Source organism: Mizuhopecten yessoensis, unplaced genomic scaffold (genome assembly GCF_002113885.1).
Source record: "Mizuhopecten yessoensis strain PY_sf001 unplaced genomic scaffold, ASM211388v2 scaffold4223, whole genome shotgun sequence".
In the NCBI taxonomy this organism is placed as follows: domain Eukaryota; kingdom Metazoa; phylum Mollusca; class Bivalvia; order Pectinida; family Pectinidae; genus Mizuhopecten; species Mizuhopecten yessoensis.
In genome coordinates this window covers 162773-183026 of record NW_018405437.1, presented here as the reverse complement: position 1 = coordinate 183026, position 20254 = coordinate 162773, and the positions used below count along the sequence as shown (strand labels likewise).

General features: G+C 33.9%; 1 protein-coding gene across 2 annotated transcripts; it reads left to right on the top strand.

Annotated features, from left to right (window-relative positions):
- Positions 1-281: 281 nt before the first annotated feature.
- Positions 282-14343, top strand: LOC110448720 (protein FAM134C-like). 2 transcript variants are annotated; one of them, XM_021495102.1, is made up of 9 exons: positions 282-675; positions 3395-3502; positions 3787-3893; positions 6801-6831; positions 7723-7849; positions 8239-8323; positions 9461-9589; positions 11331-11549; positions 13180-14343. In XM_021495102.1, the coding sequence occupies exons 1-9, from the start codon at positions 503-505 to the stop codon at positions 13758-13760; spliced, it is 1560 nt and encodes a 519-aa protein (XP_021350777.1). In that variant the 5' UTR covers positions 282-502; the 3' UTR covers positions 13761-14343. The 2 variants fall into 2 exon arrangements, with proteins under 2 accessions (XP_021350777.1, XP_021350778.1); XM_021495103.1 differs by lacking the exon at positions 3395-3502 and having other exon boundaries at positions 283-675.
- The last annotated feature ends 5911 nt before the right edge of the window (positions 14344-20254 follow it).

Sequence of the window (20254 nt, the reverse complement as noted above, 5' to 3'; positions counted from 1 at the left end):
AATTGATCAATTACATATTTATTTTTCGACAAAGCAGCAGCCAGTTTGTGGTAAAATTGTCCACCGGCCATCAAAATCGTTTTACAATAAAATCTGTTTATGGTTATTTTATTTCAAAACAATGGGTGAAAATCGTACACGTCTGCTTGGGTATGTATCTCAAATATATTCTAGGGAATTTAATCTGATAACGTTGCAAGGAAATTTACCGGAATACCTCACAAATCCGACTTTTGTATTGGACATTGTGTTGCACTTCCTGTTCTCTGTCAATCGAGAATTTTTATATTTTTAGTTTATTTTGAAGATTCCTCCAATTTGTGTACTAACTGAATTTTTGTAAACGGACATTACCTAAATATGTGATAAAAATGACATATTAATAATTAGGTCATGCCCTAAATGCCTTAAATGTCACATGGTCTGACGTCATATCCAAAACAAAAATATTGGGGCACTGACTTTGATAGTTTCAGATTGCGTCGAAGGATAAGTGACCACCATGGAGAATTCGGAGTCACGAAGCGATGACGAACATGTCCAAAGAACAGAAAACATGTTCAAAAGAATTCTTAGCCCGATCGAACCTTTGGTGATGCGCATTCAGAGTCTGCTTGTGTGGGAATATCCGAGGAAAAGCGCAGTGCTATTTATTTGTGTTCATGGACTATTTTGGTAGGTTACTGTACACACCGTGTGCACGGTGCACACTCATGCGTAATTGTGAGGACATTTGCATATAAGAAGTATTTGTTGGTCGCTTTCCTCGAATTCAGTTTCATACAAAAGCGCATCAACCCCAAAGCGTCGTATATGGATGTTTATTGTGCGAAGCATGGGAGTTGGGTAGGGGAAGAAAAACTGCTCCCTGATTGGTTTAAATGCCTTTGACAGCTCAGCTTGCTTACATGAATGTAAACATGAGTGTTACGTCATCAGTAGTAACAGCTGTCAGTGTGCAGTTATTGGCTAAGAGATAAAAAAAAAAGTACAGAAGTTTTATTTAAAACCATTATTTCATTGATTTAGTTTTTTTTGGCTCAAATTAAAAGAATATTGAATGCCTCCTCGATATAAAGCATGACCCCTTTGTAATAAAAAACTAGAAAATGTCCACTACAGGTTCAGTTACCTTCCCTTTGTTTTGTTTTTGATAACTAAGTCAAGGGATAAACTATATGCAGATCAGGTATAGCAACCAAATTGTGATCGTGTGCAAGTCAACTTTCAAGTGTTCAAATCCTGATCGGGTTTTTGTAACAGGATATATATGATCTACCAATGGAGCTATCTGGTCATCGACGATCAACCCAGTCCAGTTCCGCTACACATATGCCTCCCTCCTTCGGGCAGGTGAGCTTATGCCATGGTGCGGCGTACTTTAAACAACTTCTTTTCAGTAACAAAAAGGCCTATGATGATGATATTTGGCCAGTAGCATGCTGGAATCAAGGGCTACAAAGTTTGTTTAAATGAATGACCTTCATCCATTTTCAAGGTCACAGGGTTCAAATATCTTTAAAATTTCTTCTTCTGAATAACCAAGAGGCCTAGGGTGATGATATTTGGCCAGTAACATGCTGGAATGAAGGCCTAGGGCTACCAAGTTTGTTCAAACAAATGACCTTCACCCATTTTGAAGGTCACAGGGGTCAAATATATTTTAAACCTTTAAACAACTACATCTGAATACCCAAGCGGCAAAGGATAATGATATTTGGCCAGTAACATGCTTGGATGAAGGGCTACCAAGTTTGTTCAAACGAATGACCTTCATCTATTTTCAAGATCACATGGTTCAAATATGTTAAAAACCTTTAAATAACTTCTCAATAACCAAAAGGCCTTGGATGATAATATTTAGCCAGTAGTATGCTAGGATAAATGACTACCAAGTTTGTTCAAACGAATGACCTTGACATATATTAAAGGTCACAGGAGTCAAATATGTTTAAAACCTTTAAACGACTTCTCAATAAGCAAAAGGCTAAGGGTGATGATATTTGGCCATTAACATGCTGGTATTAAGGACTACCAAGTTTTTTTCAAATGAATGACCTTCGTCCATATTCAAGGTCACAGTGGTCAATATATGTTTAAATCTTTAAATGACTTGTTCTGTTTAACCAAAAGGTCCAGGGTAATGATATTTTGCCAGAAGCATGCTGGGTTGGATGACTATAACTCTGTTCAATCTTATGTCCTTGTTCGACATTCAAGGTCACAGGCGTCACATGTTTAGATCTTTTAATAGGTTCTTATGAGTCAAACACTGATATTCTGCCTGTAGCTGTATTTTAGTCCACTTTTAAGATTATTTGTGTGAGATTAATACCAGGTGAGCGATTCAGGCCCATTGGGCCTCTTGTTTTCTAATTCTTCGACCCCGAAGATACATGAGACTCTATACCACCTTCCATGGGTATATTTCGTTGGGCGCCAAATTTGTAACAGTAGGAAGAGAACATATTCCAGGGGTGTAGAGAGCGAAAGTGAGCGTAACCCCTGGAAATCGAGGATGGTATTATGCATGCATATATATCTAATGATGGCATCTAAGTCATATGTAGAAATACTATAACAACATTAAATTGACACCGCTTCCATCAAGATAAATAAACTGTTTTCCATCAATCTTTATCAACCAATATATTTTCCTGTAACTTCATGTGGTTCAAAAGAAACAACAACAAAAGTGAATTATCTGCAATCAAATTAAAATTCAAAAGATATCAAATATATGTCTAAAGCCAATAGTTATAAATAATTATAAAGATAATTTAGATTAGAGAGTGTGTATATTGTAATATGTGTGTTGTAAAGAGAACGTTCAATATTAATACTAGCCCACCTTTCTTCTGGCCCTAACACCAGACGTAGACATTTTGACATATAGATGTCTGGTGGGGGGCCAGAGCACACTGCTATATGAAAACGTGGCACCGTTTGGTATTGGAGAGTAATTATGAGATGCTGACAACAAAAAACTACTATGATACAACACAAATGCCATTTTTGTAGGTCATGGGGTGAATAATAAACAAACCGGACCGAAAACAGAATATATTATTCTTGTTTAGATTTCCGGACTGCGTCTTTTTGTTGATTAGTCACTCCCTGATAACAAACGGTGTCGGGAGAATTCAATGTTTTCATATAGCAGTGTGCTCTGGCCCCACACCAGAAATCTATATGTCAAAATGTCTAAGTCTGGTGTCTTGGCCAAAGGAAACTCGGGCTATATGAATACATGTATTCTGTATTAGGAGAATTCTGGATTTGATATAGAATGTATCACAACTCTGTATAATTCAAAATTACTTTATGCTGTAGGAAAGCTGCCGTACATATTGCTGTCCCCTGTGATATTAAAACCACATTTCATTGATTTCAGGTTTTTCGCAGTGAAAGGATGCCAGTTTTACTCCATCGCCAGTACCATCCTCTTCATTGTGTACTTGGTTCTGACGTGGAAATTAAAAATCTGGCCAAAAATTTATCGGTAACAAAATTATACCCACACATGTACTGTTTTTTTTACTGCACCTGTAGTTTCAGAAATTTCCGTTGACCTGTGTTTACATGTACCTGTCCAGAAATTCTTCATGCTCTCATCCTGACGAAGTTAATGAAATCCCTTGACGAAAATTTCTGACTACAGACAATTTAATCCTTGCTTGTGAACTAACTGATACTAGATATATCTGTAGCTGCTAACAAATTAACCCTGGAATATTTTATTTATATTGATTCCTCAGCTTTACTGAAATATCTGGTTATTTTCAGGTTTTTGGCAGCAGTGGGATGTCGGTTTTATTTTGTGGTCAGTACTGTCACCTACATTATATATCTGGTACAGACATGGAAACACAAGATATGGCCAGAAATCAGGGGTAAGTAAATTAAAAATGGGGTGAACATATGTACTTTCCAATCTTTCAATGTAATGGTCCGACAAACTTTTATAACTTAAGGATCCCTGTGACTAACATTTTAAAATATCCATAACTTAAGGATCCCTGTGACTAACATTTTAAAATATCCATAACATATATATATATATAAGGATCCCTGTCACTAACATTTTAAAATATCCATAACTTTAGGATCCCTGTGTAACTGACAAAAACTGTAACTGTGCATTGGAAACTATTTTTCCAGCATGACTATTGCTTTGATAAATCATTTGTAAAAAAAAAAAAAAAACTAATATTTAGCCTTGCAGGAATTTTACACACAAAAAAATATGAACCATATAAAAGACAATCAACAACAGTGTACGGGTTATGAGCTGTACAGATTCAGGGCTAGACTGGGATTCAAACCCCGGAGTTACAAAACTATCAATCTAACAGCTTAAGCTACCTGATCAATGGAATTGTACTGCAGGCACATCTGTTCTACAGTTAGTCCTATGTAGGATATTAAGGGGAGGTTACTAGTATTTAAAAGTAATAAATATATATACAGGCATTGTCTAAATTCTTCATGTGTTCGTATGTTTGCACTATGCAAGATATTTCACTTTCAGTTTTTTCATTGGTGCTGAAATGATTAAGGCAAACCACTTCACATAACGGGTACATGTATAATTTATATTTAACTATTAACTCCATATACTTAATCAAGCATGAATCTGAAAGAAGGGGATCTTTATACTACTATCTGTTCAATGGTAAGTGTATATGTCCTGAGGCATTTGGGGTGTCTGTAGCAGCACCTTTTTCATCAGTACCCCATCGGTTCGGGGGGAGGGGGGGACTAGAGCTTTTGTACTCCATTCTTTCATCTGAGAAAGTTTGTCCGTGACATGTCCTCTATACTATTTCACCTGTAGTAGCCAGATTTGGTGTACAAGGAAATCTTGGGATGGAAGAGTGCAAGAATTAGGTCACTGCAACCTATGACTTGGCCTGTGACCTTAACTTTTGAAAATATTTCTTCAGGGCTTATCAGCTATACTTTTTCACCTGGAGTAGCCAGATTTGGTGTACAAGGACGACCTTTGACCTTAACTTTTATAAAAGTTTGTCCGGTGCCTTTCTTCTATACTATTTCACTTGTAGTAACCAGATTTGGTGTACAAGTACATCTTCGGATGGCGGAGTGCAAGGAGTAGGTCAGTCACTATGACCTCACTGTGATCTATATGCTTCCTGAAATTATTACTGATGGGGGACTATGGATTGCCTTGCAATACTTTGCCTTGTTTGAAAATCTTATTGTAATGGAAAATTAAATACAAAATGCATTAATACTTTTTATGGTGTAAAATGACTTTATCTGACAGACCATTTCTATCATGGTCATTACCCTCCCCTCAAAATTGTCCCTTAATACGACAACTACCGGTATATAGTGCAATGTAGATTTGTCCATAAAAAGCCAGAAATAAAAATGTTGCCTTGCTCAGAAGTAGACCTAGCTCACTTTCTCAGGTTAGAAATATAATTCAGTAATTAGAAATAGACCTAGCTGGGGAGAAATATAATTCAGTAATTTGTCATCAATACATGTGATACTTTGCATGATTTAGAACTTGATAAGTTCTATTTTTAATCATAATTCAGTAATTAGTCATCAATACATGTGCCATTTTGCATAAAACTTGATAAAAGTAGATAAGTATTCTATTTTTGTATCACATAATTCATCTGCAATTAACAAGTTCAGCACTAATTTACTATATAGATTTGTCTTTTAATCATTTAGAAGGTTATTATCTTAATATACATTATAACATATATACCTTCTATACCTGAGTCGCCTTACTGTGGACAAACTATATAATACTATTTAATATATGCAACAGATGCTCAGTAATCAGTATCTAAAATGATATTTATATATATTTATCAGCTATAATGGTCTTCATTTTTCCTGTATATAACAATTATAAAATTTGTCTTTCTAGACAACCAAATCAGATAAATTTGTGATGTACATTTAAATGATCAACATGTCATAGTGAATCTCTCTGCTTGACTTAAAATCTGTGTTTGTGTGGAAAAATAGTCGGGTGTTGTACATAGCATGTGGTGGTACAGTTTACGGAAATATGCAGTTAGGTTTGAAGTATCACAGTTAGGTTTGAAGTATCACAGTTAGGTTTGTAGATTTGAAGTATCACCGTTAGGTTTGAAGTATCACAGTTAGGTTTGAAGTATCACAGTTAGGTTTGTAGGTTTGAAGTATCACAGTTAGGTTTGAAGTATCACAGTGATGCAATATGTAAGATTTGTTCAGCACTAAGTGATGTTCACAATTTACATAAACAAAATCTAGTAAAAATGCTATTAAAATTTACTGTATATCATTTTCTTGGGCTTAACCTGCTGTCTAGTCTGGTGACATATATACAAACGTATATAATGTTTGTCAAAGGTCAGCATTTTAATGAAATTATACAATCAAATTATCAAGTGTTATGCAATGCATATATGTACCATAGCTTTAAATTTGAGTCATATATAAGTGAAACCTTTCTGTTGACTTTACCTTTCAAACTAGAAAAAAATTATGGCACATCATGCATAATTTCACAATATATATTTTGATATAAAATAAGTAGAAAAATAAAGGATGAAGTATTAACATTACGGTATTACCTGCTGCTATATCAAGATGTTCAGGGAAATACAAATTCCAGGTACAATAAATATTTCCTAATGACCTATATAATTGTTCTGGAATGTTACATGATTAATACATTGATCAGTTAATCTGAAGAAAAAATATCAATTTCTTGATAAATATTTATTCCGTACCAATGATTTACTTGATGTATATATGTTTTGTAGTGCCACCAGCTGTACCAGAGGACCCTGACAGGTAAGCATATAGACTACTAAATATTAAAGCAGACATTATATTTGTAAGCATTATTTTGAAAAAAGACTTACATGAAATCTCAAGTAGGTACAGGTATCTATTATACATGTTTTGACTAGTCTCTAATTAATTGTTGTCCAAAGATACTATTGCTCATTTTTAAGTCATATGAAAATGATAATGTGTTCTTTTACTTTTACACTCAAAGTCTATGACACTTGTATATAACAGTACATTACGTATATCCCCTATACTGGTATAAAAAGCCATGTAGTGCTATATGTAACAACAGAACAGTGTTATTATATAAAATAGTAAGACAATGTTAAGATAAATGTTACTCTGCATAGCAATAGGGTAATACTCTATTCATGACTATTCATTTATACTCTATTCATGACTATGAATAGAAATGCATTAACACTTCAAAATGCCTCCTATTTACATAGGTGTCAGCTTCTGAAACCTCCAATGAGGAAGATCCACATTTCCAATGAGTGAGAAAATTAGGGCATGAAACGCGCCTGAAACTGCTTTGCTCAATTTATCTTTCCATCTTTATGTATCAAAATAACTCCAAAAAGCAATCATTTGATTCAGACACACCTGTTATGGTCATTATACACATCATGCAGTAACTAGGAGATCATTTGACAAAAGGATGTAGATTTTGAGTTTGTGTGAGTTTGGATTTGAATGAGGGAGTTTCGAGGGAGATTGGTAAATTTTGGTCCAAATGAGGGAGTGTCCTCCCTTATGAGGGGGGTTTGACAGCTGTGTATTTGAGAACCTGGGATATTTAGTGAGGTTAACGGTTTGTTTTTCGGGGACTCTAAAAAGATATTGTTGTCATACATGTAGGTTGACATTGCTAATTTCTTTGTTTGGTAGCTGGACACCAGTACATCCCCGACTACTCAGTGTGCCAGAACTGTGTCAATACATAGCCCATGTATGGTGCTCCTGTTCTAACATTCTACATTATTGGTTGACTTTTAGAAGAGTTTATCCTTTTTTGGTAAGTACCAACCCCCATGATCTTAAGCTTAAGTTAGAGCTTCTGATGAGTTAGTCACCTGTATGTATGTATGTAGGTCTAGGCTATGTATTGGATCATCAGTATGACTAGAATATATTTGATTATCAAAAATGCTTTCTTTCTACTTTAGATCTTTGTAAAAGTTTCAAAAATTTTAATTCTGTCAGAAAAAAAATTAACAAGAGAAACATTAGTATGTTGGTGAAGTTGCTTATTGACTCAACTATCACTTCAGTCATGTATTTTGTTCAGTATATGAGACCACAGTATACCTCAAGCAGTCATGTATAAAAACATGTGATAACAATTATACCAGTACTGCAAAAGTATTATTTTCAGTACTACATTGTAATGTTTTTCTGTTGCAGTTTTGTGTTATGAGCTGTACATTTTTCTTTATCCTGGCTATGATTGGACATTATATACCAGGACTAATGTTAGCCTATATTATAGGTAAGTCAGTGCCACTTATACATAAAGGATTCAAATAGTTGAAGTAATGTAAATATTATGTCGGTCTCTGCCATCCATACTCCCAGTAAACATATTGTATCATACTCCAGATCAGTTCATGACTTTGTTGAAGCTGAATTTAACATGCTGGTTTGTTGTCCATTACACAAAGAACAACCTAACATCAATTTAATCTCTCTGTAAGTATCTTCAACAGTAGTAACAGTTTCACTATTAAAACGAATTTTCACAGCTTTTAGTGCTGTTTATATAACATAAGCTTACTGTCCAATAATAGTCTTGTCAGCTGTACCATCTTCTGTGCACTTTTCACTCGGTGTAAACATGGCCTGCGCTTTTATATTAAAAAATTCCTTTGTGATTGTATTAGACTATTGTGGGACTGTTTATGAAAGTATTAACAAGCATTGACTTACCGGTAATTGACTCAGATTGTTGTATCTGGCAGCCAACAATTTAGGTGAAATTACCATGAAGTTGAAAATAAAAATCTGTGGCTATTCAAATTTTAAAGACCTAATAATAATAATAATTTTTATTTTTACAGGGTTACATATTTAGACATAGTCTAGTTTACAATACGACCCTGTTATGCATATATGTACATACTAAATAAGACAATTATAATGGTAGAATGATAATATTACAATCTTAATGAAAGATGCATACATATACATTGATAAATATCATAGATATCATAATGTATCACAGTTATTACCTACTGTAAAACATTTCTATGTATTTCTTTTTAAAAAATCTACACTGCATGACTGTTTAATAACGTCACTAAGTGCATTCCATAAAACAGTAGCTAAAAGAGCGTTTAAAAATATTTGTTTTTGCTAAAGGGACATACAGTCTATCTGTTGTGGTAGCTCTTGTACTTCTGGAAGACACATCTCTTACATATAAATAACCTTACAAATGTTTAACTTAATTTTGTGGCTTAATTCATTTCCTGATAAAATTTGCAGCAATTTAATTTGTATGTGTTTGTTAGGAAAAGTTGAAATGTGTTGGGTAACATTATGATGGAATTCGAAGGGGACCTTATACCTATGTCTATACCATTCCGTCTCTTCCTGTCCTGATTATGTTAAATTACATTTTTTACAGTTATCAGTACGTTGCTGGGTCCCAGTGTTCTTTACCATAATCTTCTCAAGAGAGTCTACCTCAAGTTTGAACCAATATTTATGAAAATGGAATATTCTATCAAGCTGAAGAATAAATGGTCTTTTAAAGGTGAGTTTATGTAATTGTTAAATAGTTCTTCTCATTTATTTTGGATCTGTTTAGCGTATTAAGAAAATCAGGCCTGCCAACCTTTAGAAGGAGGGGTCGGTGTGGGAGATCTCCCTAACGTGAAATCTCTCATTGGATTTAAGATAACAGGTGGAACAATTCTGGTGACAGTATCTAGCAGGAAAATTATACCTGACTATGAGTCATTTAAACTGTGTGAACGTGTTTACTAATTGTAATACCTAATGTATTCATAATATTTATTGTAAATACCTAATGTATTCTTAATGAACCTCTTCCTATTTATAAACAGTTATATACATATACACTGATCTGATTATAGGACACACAAGCTTTTTAGCTGACTTTATAATATCTTCGTTCTGAGTAGAGAACTTAAACAATCTTGTGAAGTGTTTTTGCTTTGGTTCCATATTCATGTGATCATGACAGATGGTTATCACTTGTGAACTGATGATGTAATGTTGATGACAGATGGTTATCACTTGTGAACTGATGATGTTATGTTGATGACAGATGGTTATCACTGTGAACTTATGATGTAATGTTGATGACAGATTGTTATCGCTTGTGAACTGATGATGTAATGTTGATGACAGATGGTTATCACTGTGAACTGATGATGTAATGTTGATGACAGATTGTTATCACTTGTGAACTGATGATGTAATGTTGATGACAGATGGTTATCACTTGTGAACTGATGATGTAATGTTGATGACAAATGGTTATCACTTGTGGACTGATGATGTAATGTTGATGACAGATGGTTATCACTTGTAAACTGATGATGTAATGTTGATGACAGATGGTTATCACATGTGAACTGATGATGTAATGTTGATGACAGATGCTTCTTGACTTCATATATTCATCCAATCCAATATTTTCAAGTGGAATGGTCAAGAAAGTATTTTGTACATATTTTTCTCTCTCAGAAAAGATCCTAACAAGGATTTAGACCTACAATCATTGCTCTCCTCACAAAGTCTGGAAAAAGTCAATTTTTGCATGACTACCTCATTCCCCAGCTGATGGGATGATAGGCCATCAAATTCTTCTATATGGTAGACAAGAATGTAGAGTACCAATTGCAACTGTCCAGAAAAATGCAAGAGTTAGTTAACGTTCCCTTTGTCCAATTACCCCACATATTATGACAGGGGAATCCGGATCAACTGGATCAAAATTAAAGCTTCGTGATATACTTGGCTTTCCTGCAGTAACAGAAGTGTTTTGGAGATGGAAGTGTGCATTTACGAAATTATTATGTTGGTTGTGAGAGGGTTGGCAGGCTTGTAAATTTCTATCAAATCATCATAATTTTGGAACAAAAGCTGCATGTGTGTGACTTGTTTATGTATGTCTAAATAACTTATCAAATTATTGGATTATGAATGACTCTCCTTGTGAATGTAAATGTACATACAAATAGATGACAAATTAGTCTGGGTCAGATTGGACAGTTTTTAAATTACGTATTTATCTGACTCACGTCTGTATTACGTCTGTCAAAAATGGTAATCTTAATCTGAAAATTAGACTTGTCACCTGTATTTAGGTTTATTTGTCATCAACTTAATATAAGTCAATGACAAAAGGTCATGAGGGAGATATTACACATATAATAATATTTTGATGTTCAGTTTTCTGATCCTTAGGTCAGTGAAGGATCACATGAAGGATAAACATGCAACTTTTTCATGATTTTTTTTTCAAGTTCCCCGGTCATCTACGTCAGTTGTTAGTGCTGCTGGCCAGGTGGAAATATCTGATACAGACAGTGAGACAGATTTCACACCATCCCTTGACCCTGTGACTACAGCAGCGCTGGCCCGCGCCATCACAGATAGTGAGGATGAGAGTCTGGACCCTTCGCTGTCCACACCCCTGCTGTCAAAGGAACCTTCCATCGACTTGGAGGATGAGGATGACCAGGGTAAGTTAATTACAAACTGTGACCATCTTTCAAGTTTTCTAACTGTGATATAACTATCTTGACACAAATTTAAATTACAGAAAATAAACAGTTTTGCAAATACCTTTTCTGGTGATTGTTTTGTTAACCAAGAACTGAAATTCTTGGAATGAACCATGACTTATTTATCCTTTAAGATAATAAAGATTTCCAATTATACCAGTATCCTATTGTTTTAAAGGCCTGTTTATGCCTCGCCTTAAAATTGGGGGGGGGGGGGGGGGGGGGGGGTGTAATGTTGCCCATGTCCGTCCTGTCCTGTCCCGTCCAGTCAAACATCAAACACTGAAACTAATTTCACATGGTGATGGGGGCAAACATTTTCTAGTGGGTTTTTTTGTAACACAAACTATGGCACTGCCTTGTGTCGTGCTGCATGTACATTTGTAAGTACCCATGGGAATGAAGGGAAATGGTAGTTTAACTGGCAGTAAGAAAAGTAATTGTCAGTATTTCAAAACAAAGCTACCAAAAGACACTAAGTGTTGAAAGAAATTCAACAATACAAGGGTTGATTTGAAATATGCATATAATCCTATACAATATTACACTGGATAGGAAAATAATGGTTATTCACTCAATTTTCATGTGAAAATTGTTTCAAAAAAATCATATACAGCTGTCATGCTCCTATATAAATGGGTTAAGGTTATATAACAAGTGTCTAGAATCTCCAGAGAAGATCTCAGCTAAGCGCATTGACAAAGACAAACTTTAATTAATGAAGATAAAACTTCTTTTTTTTCCGCTGAACAAAAAATGCTACAATCAATGCAAAAAGACTTGTGGATGGAAAAAAATCAGTGATACTTCATCAAAGTTGTTGCTCCCGTCATTTTAGTAACTATTCCTCCAGTTAGGAGAAAAAGAGGTGAGGTAAAGTGTTTTTTTCACTCACCTGTTACTCATCCCCTTATCTGGCTGTAGGCAGGGTCCAGAAGTTTCATAATGAGCTGAAATTTCAAAATGTTTTGCTGAACCAAAAGTCCAAATCAAGAAGGACTCAAATATTCTTTATAGATGGGAATATCCAGTGATACTTTATTACCAATGTGGATTTCATAATCCCTGCCACTTTCCTATGGAAGGGTTGAAATTAATACTATAGTTTTCATCGAGAAAAGATATAGTAATCATGATATTATAGGTCTGTACCGAGGTCACCTACAAACATTTTGAATTCCATTACCAACATTATGTCCTCGGAATGGGGCCTTGTTTATGAGATAAATGTAGAGAAAATGTAGAAAAAAATCTTCTTCAGTATGGTTAATATATAATGCAGATTACGAAATAATTGAAGTATTGAGATGATACTATTTTAGATTTGACATCATGAATTTTGTAAGGTTCACCATTCAGCCTTTAGAATTGGGTCTACTTTATAAACTAATTCACCCCCCGAAATTTCATAATAAACTATTCCAGCCTTTTAATTGGAAGAGTTCAAATGTGTCTTCAGGGGTGAAAAAGTTAAAATGGAGAAAAACCCCATTATTACCAACTTAATAAATCTTATAAAAATAATTTAAATGTTGATCAATATCTGATTTAGATTGGCATTTTGATTTTTATATGGTTTGTTTTTCAGAGCGACAGGTTGATTTTGATGTTAATTTTGAGGAAGGGATCCCAGAGATGCCATCATTTGAAGATGTTTTAGATAACACAGATGATGAACTTCTCGAGCTACATATTCCAAAGAAACGTTCAAAGCACAGACGACAGAAACTAGAGGATATGAACTTTGTACCTGAACATTTTGGTGACACATCGGACTCTGAGGAAGAGGAAACTGACTTGAATTTTCCATCTCTTATGGCAGAAAGCCTGTTGGACTCTGAATCGAACTCAGGAGGTGATATGTTGTCCGGCGCAACTGGTGCCTTCATGTCCAAAACTCTGTCATCTGTTATTGGGTCAGCTCTTTCTGGCATGTCTAACTTGAAACCGAATACAGCCTCCACTTCCAGGGGAGATAGCTCGAATGTTCCATCAAGTGTTTCCTACAAACAGCGATCCGGTGACGAGGTCGACTTCCATGTATCACCGAACAACGACAAACCGACAGGACCAGACCACCAACAAGTGGCAGATGATTCTAGTGACATTGACATCGGGGAGGAATTTGAATTTTTGGACCAGTATGACTTGGAAGATGATGAAAAATAGTTGAAAATAATCTGGAATGAATAATCTACATTTTTTTAAAGTTATATTAAATTTGGTTTTCTGCAGCTAATGTTTATAAAAATGTCATTTGGTGATATCTGTATAAAACTGAATTTAAGGTTTTGATTTAAGAATGTTATTGTAATGGAATGTTGCACTTAATTTGTTACCAGGTAATAGTTTTTCACAAATTATTCAATTCATTTCTTTTTGAAGTTTTATGATGAATTAATGGGGAAAAAATATGGCCACACAAAATAATTATGACAAAAGTGAAATTACTCAGTTTTAGGACAATGTTCTTATTTTACCAGTTGTTAAATTCTGGGAACCATACCAGATGTAACATGTATTTTGGACGAATGTTTTGTCCAAAGACCATAAGACTGTAGTACTACATTAGTTATTTATTGGTACAACTTTCATGGTCTGACTAACAATACATGTACATGTACTGGGTATGTGAAGGAAGAAATCACTGGGGAAAACAGACTTATTTTCATACTTGAATGCGGTTGTAGGGATTCTTTGAAGTTTTCTGCTGAAACATGTTGATGAAAAATAAATCTTTCTACATTAATAATTGAATTAAAAAAGCTCTTGTATTTGAGTTAATCACTTTCAATCATATTTCATATAGCAAGTAAGATATGACTGATTAGTATTCCATTCTTTGATTTATTGGAAATCTTGGCTTAGTGCTGATAAACATAGTGCTTTGATTTTGTGCTATGTAATATTAATTCTCATTTCTTGATATTTACTTGTAGTTTAATTTAACAATATTTATATTTACTCCACACTTCACTTTATCACTATGACACAAATTACATTTATATCTACTGTACACATCAGAATTATATCTACTGTACACATTGGATTTATATCTACTGTACACATCAGATATATATCTACTGTACACACCAGGTTTATATCTCTGTACACATCAGATTTATATCTACTGTACACAACGGATTGATATCTACTGTACACATCAGATTTATATCTACTGTACACATCAGATTTATATCTACTGTACACATCGGATTGATATCTACTGTACACATCAGATTTATATCTACTGTACACATCAGATTTATATCTACTGTACACATCAGATGTATATCTACTGTACACATCAGATTTATATCTACTGTACACACCAGGTTTATATCTACTGTACACATCGGATTTATATCTACTGTACACATCGGATTTATATCTATTCTACTCAAATACAGAACATTTCTAAGGGATTTTCATAATTTATGTCACTGAAATCATTTCATATCAGTGTTGAAACTTGATTAAATCAATTATAAACATGAAATCTTAATAATGTTACTTTCCTTTTAGCAAAAATTAATTTATATATAAATCATATTTACTTTGGACAATCCTTACTGGTCTCTATCATTGTTATGTAAGATTTAGACTTAATTATAGGCTTCCATGTAAATAGGAGTACAAATATAATTATATCAGTTGTCAGAGAAACATATCTTCAAACTATGTATTATAGTGTGTTAGTATAAAATTAGAGATACTTACGATGTAACAAATATTTAAGATCATACATTACATTAAAGGGGCATTATAATCTCGCAATAGTCTATTTGTTTTGTTGATTAGGTAAGTGTGAGATAGCGTATTTAATGACTGGATTATTAACAGTCTCTGACTTGTGAACTGACTTGTCAATGTCTTTACCTTGGAGGACAAACATTTGAACAATGATATTTAAATATGAACTGAAATGAATTAACTGATTTCAAATATATTGCAGAAAAATGCTATATTATTTTAAACGAAAATGCAAAAAGAACTTATCATTTGAGACTGATTCAGATTTGTCACCTGCTTTTTGTAACAACATTTTTATGAATTCTGTGAAAATTAAATAAGAAAATTAAGACGTCCTCGGTGAAAAGGATCCTCAAGAAAGACTGAGAAACTTTGGTCACTTATCAACAATTTATTTATTTACAGTAGTGATAATTAGGCTACACATTACCACTGTACCGAATCTCATGCTTTGTTTAACATAAAAACCCGGTGGAAATCTGCAAAGATCTACCGAGTGTATGGATATTGTATGGAGCACATGTAGATTATCTGGTTATCATAAGATACCCATAAGATTTCCATGTTAGTGAGCCTATGGTGACATTTTGTCTATGAGTCAACGTTACTACCAAGAAACTATTTTAGAAGTGATAGTCCTCACTAGTAGTAGAGGAAACATGCTTTTACTTAACGCCGCCGATCATTTGTTTAATGTAAGCAGAAGGTACCTGTTGAATAGTCGGTAATATTACTATCATGGTACCTCATTGTACGTGTGAGTCACATTTGGTAAATGGATTTTTTTTCAAAAAATATCACCACCCAAAATAGAGAGGCAAATACTTAATATTATATGCATGAATGGTGGAGTCTACTATTATCTATTGAATCACAAGAAAAAAATATGGGAGTCACAATTTTTTTTCCCCTGCAGTTAAAATATTAAAAAAAATACAATCCTGTCCTAAAATTAGCACAGCATCGTTATTGCCACCAGTAACATGGATCACCCATTCACCAATATATGACCATATATAATGCTGTGCTGTTATTGGTTGTCTCTCCATTTTGATACCATGATGTTGGAATCCTAGCACAAGGGTACAGTTTATCTATAAAGTGCTTTCATACCAACAGAGTCTCTCGTCTGATGTATCCAGTATAACTTTGCACTAACATTTGGTATTAAGGTGCCCCTCCTAGAGCTTGTATCCTGCCTTGTGTTTATTTTTTATTTACTCTTTTCAGCTGCAGTTTTGTGCTAATATTTATATTCCTGTTAACTTCGTGTTGGTGTGGGGTAGCTGAAATGTTCCTGCTAACTTCGTGTTGGTGTGGGGTAGCTGAGATTTTCCTGCTAACTTTGTGTTGGTGTGGGGTAGCCGAGATTCACTTCGTTCTAGTTTTTTAAAGTGAGGCTGTACATGATTTTAAGGCTTTCAATCGTGAATGCGATTTTGTTTATTGCTATCATTATATTTTAAGGCTTGGATGTGATTGTAAAAAGGTCTTTTCATGACATTACATTGGCATACCCTGTGTTATATTTAAGTTAACATGAAAATCAACAATCTCTATCCAGAGTTGTCTTCCCTTACACTCGCTTACTTTTCTGTCAATGGCTTAAAAGTAGTCCACATTATATTTAGCCTCAGATCATGTGTTGTCAAACCGTACAATATGACAGCAATCGAAGTACAGCAATGACTTACTCCACAAGTATTGATTGTTTTATCTATTTCAAAAAAACATGATAACTGAATCCTAATTGATCTTTCTGAATTATATTCAAAGGCGAAACAACACCTACAATAAGCTTTTCTGACTCATCAAACAACTTTGGTAGTAAATGAAATATATGAACCTTTCCCGTAACTTATGTGTACGAGTATATATAAGTTCACAAGAACATCACCTTTTCACTTATGGATATGTTTCAATATTTCAGCTTGTTTGTCTTTTAAAACCAAATCTGGTTGATGTTCTGTTGCGATCTTGTTAATATGATCTCATTTGCTCATCGCAACTCTAACATGTGCTTAACCACATGGTTTTGTTTATGTTGCTTAAGTAGATACAAAGCTGTATAACGCAAGCCTATGCCAAGATTTTTGGCATTTAGCTATTGACAGAGATGTAAGTTAGCGTAAGGTATGACAATTCTGGGCAGAGATTGGAAAATCTATATGAAATATTTTGCAGTGATACTATTCCGTGATATATTCTGATACATATTCTCATGTTTACATGATACCTTGATGATAAAATGTGTTTATATTAAGTGAATGTTAGCATAGGCCTTTAAATAGCTTAAACATATTGGTATATTGTATCCATGGGTATTGTATTACCATAATAAACTCCCATTGGAAAGGAAGTATTATATTACTGACTTTTTACCAGGATTCGATATTTATCACATTATGTACTGTGTTATCCAGTGAATATACCCATATCATATTTATTTCGTATTAACCCATGTAATAGGACTTATCAGCCCGGTGATTGGTTGTGAGTTTCATTTGTTTCAATTATGACCATGCCTAGGACAAATACATGACGTCAAAGACTTTCGCACTGAAGTCAAAATGGTGGCTTTTACATTTCAAAGTTGCATGAAAATTGTCATTTTACATGAACAAATGCCACAAATCTTGATTATGTGATAAAAAGGTTCTTACACTTGTTTTCATTTGATATCAAATGGAAACTGGTGTAAGATCCTATATATAATATGCAAGGCAGACTTTGTGCCGAAGTTTGGAGAGAAACACAACCAGATTTGTCAATAAAAATCTGTCAGCATATTTGGGTTTGATATCACAGGTAAAATGTGGTCCATTTTGTGATATAGTGTACCTCGTTTTGTGATACTATGTAAATTAACTCTAGATCTATACCATTATATACATTTGTCTCATAGATATAGAGTCTATGTAATTGATAGAAATAGATGCAAACTTGGGTTTTAAATGTAATAGTTTTTCAATAATAAAAAAAATGTTCTAGTTCCCAACATATGGTATTTAAATTTGATGTAGACAATCAATGCTTTTACAAGAGGCTGCCCTAAAATAGGGAATATCTGCACAATTATCTGAAGACCCTACTTAAAGGTCCAACATATTCTGCCATGATGTTCCTGGGAGTTGAACCCAATTCCATGCATATTTAAAGAAGCTGCTGCATTCTGATTGGATGATGTTAATGTGAATATGCCATCTATCTGTCTGCTATTTACTACAAAAATGCACTCCGTGAAGCCATTGCTGACAGGTTGGTTTCTAGCTTTTTTTGCTCTACATTTCGTTTTCAAGTTCATGCCGGTACTTTTTCAGATACATTTGTTTTATAAAATGTTCGAGTATCAAAGGTGAACAGACACTCAATGTTACTTGGATCTAGTTGGTTTGTTGAACAATTGGTTAGTAGAAACTGTCAATTAACTAATATTCAAAATAAAATTAGATCATCAATGTTATCATAGATAACATTTCAATGCATATTTTAAAGAATGCATCATGTTAAATTTGGCAAGTGTTTTGTTATAATTTTTTATGTAATTCGTTTGAAAAGCTTTAAAAACATGTTCCATAAAAGGTGATTTGTTTGTATATGTGTATGGTTTACCCCAGCGTGTTTACTTTTTGGTTATTAATATTTACTCTTTTTTTTTTATGTAATCGGAGCATGCTTCAAATGTTAGGTTTTATTTGACTTTCAAACATTTGATTCTGTGATAATTTTGTTGTATTTAGTTATTATGTCTGGCTGTAGTGATACTGTTGTAGCTTGTTAACATATCATGTATTGGTCATGTAACAGTTGTAATATTAACATTTACAGTGTACTTTCATAAAGCTGTACATACTTCTGTAGATTATTTATATTTCGCCTACTGATATTTCTATACTTAGGGACCCCTGCCGTTCTGCAGATTTCCCACTGGAGACTCCACTGTAATTTTTTCGTACCTAGTGTAACCTCCCCTTAACTCATTCACTCCTGAAATTTCATGATGAACCATTCCAACCGTTAAAATGGAAGACTTCAAATGTTTGGATATAACTGTAGTGGTATTGAGCCAGGGAAGTATTGCTGTTGAGGTAGTTGTCTTGAAAGGCAGGGTTTTCATTCAGACATTATTTATTACAGGCAAGCTATTGTAATGTCGGTAAAATGTTTCCATTCATGTTTACAGTTTTTTGCAGTCGTACAGGGTTCCTTAATCAAGAATACCACAATTCATATTTTAATCAATCTTTATGAAAACATGTGTATGATTATTTTTTTTGTGTGGTACAGTTCTTGAATTTGCCATTAATGCTAATTGCATATTTTAAAAAAATAAGAAAATTTAGGTTTATTATAGTTTTACACTTGTAAATACCAGTATCAGTTTGGTGTTACTGTTTTAATTGAAGAAGGATATGATTAAAGGGGAGGTCAACTTTGACGACATTAATTCTGTTAAAAAGACCCGTTTTCTCTTTATCATAATTACATTGTTTATGTATGTGCAAAATTCATTGAAAAACAGGTAATAAGTTATTACAGCTGTCATCCATGCTAACAATATGGTTAAATCTACAACCACACTTTTTGTTTGCGTTTTCCTTATGCCTATTGCTGTTTCATCCTGTCCGACCTTGCCTTCATTGCTTCTGTGGTTAAGGTATAATGTTTCGCAGGATCAGACAGAAATACACTTCATAACATTGTAAAATGGAGCAAGTTTCTGAACACAGGTGTGTCATGCATTTAAATACAGGTGTATCTATTTACAAAAGTACTGATGGTATTAAGGAACTGCTCTCAGCTCGCAATTGTGAACAATAGGAGTGTCCACTGAATAACGGGAAAGGATAGATTGCATTTATCTTTAGTTTACCGTGTGTCAAATTATTTAATCGCCAGTTTTGAATTAA

Excerpts from the sequence above, each read along its gene's own strand:
- LOC110448720 (XM_021495102.1), top strand. The coding sequence starts at position 503 with ATGGAGAATTCGGAGTCACGAAGCGATGACGAACATGTCCAAAGAACA. Across the intron at positions 3,503-3,786 it reads ATCTGGCCAAAAATTTATCG|GTTTTTGGCAGCAGTGGGAT; the intron begins GTAACAAAATTA and ends GGTTATTTTCAG. Across the intron at positions 9,590-11,330 it reads GAATAAATGGTCTTTTAAAG|TTCCCCGGTCATCTACGTCA; the intron begins GTGAGTTTATGT and ends TTTTTTTTCAAG.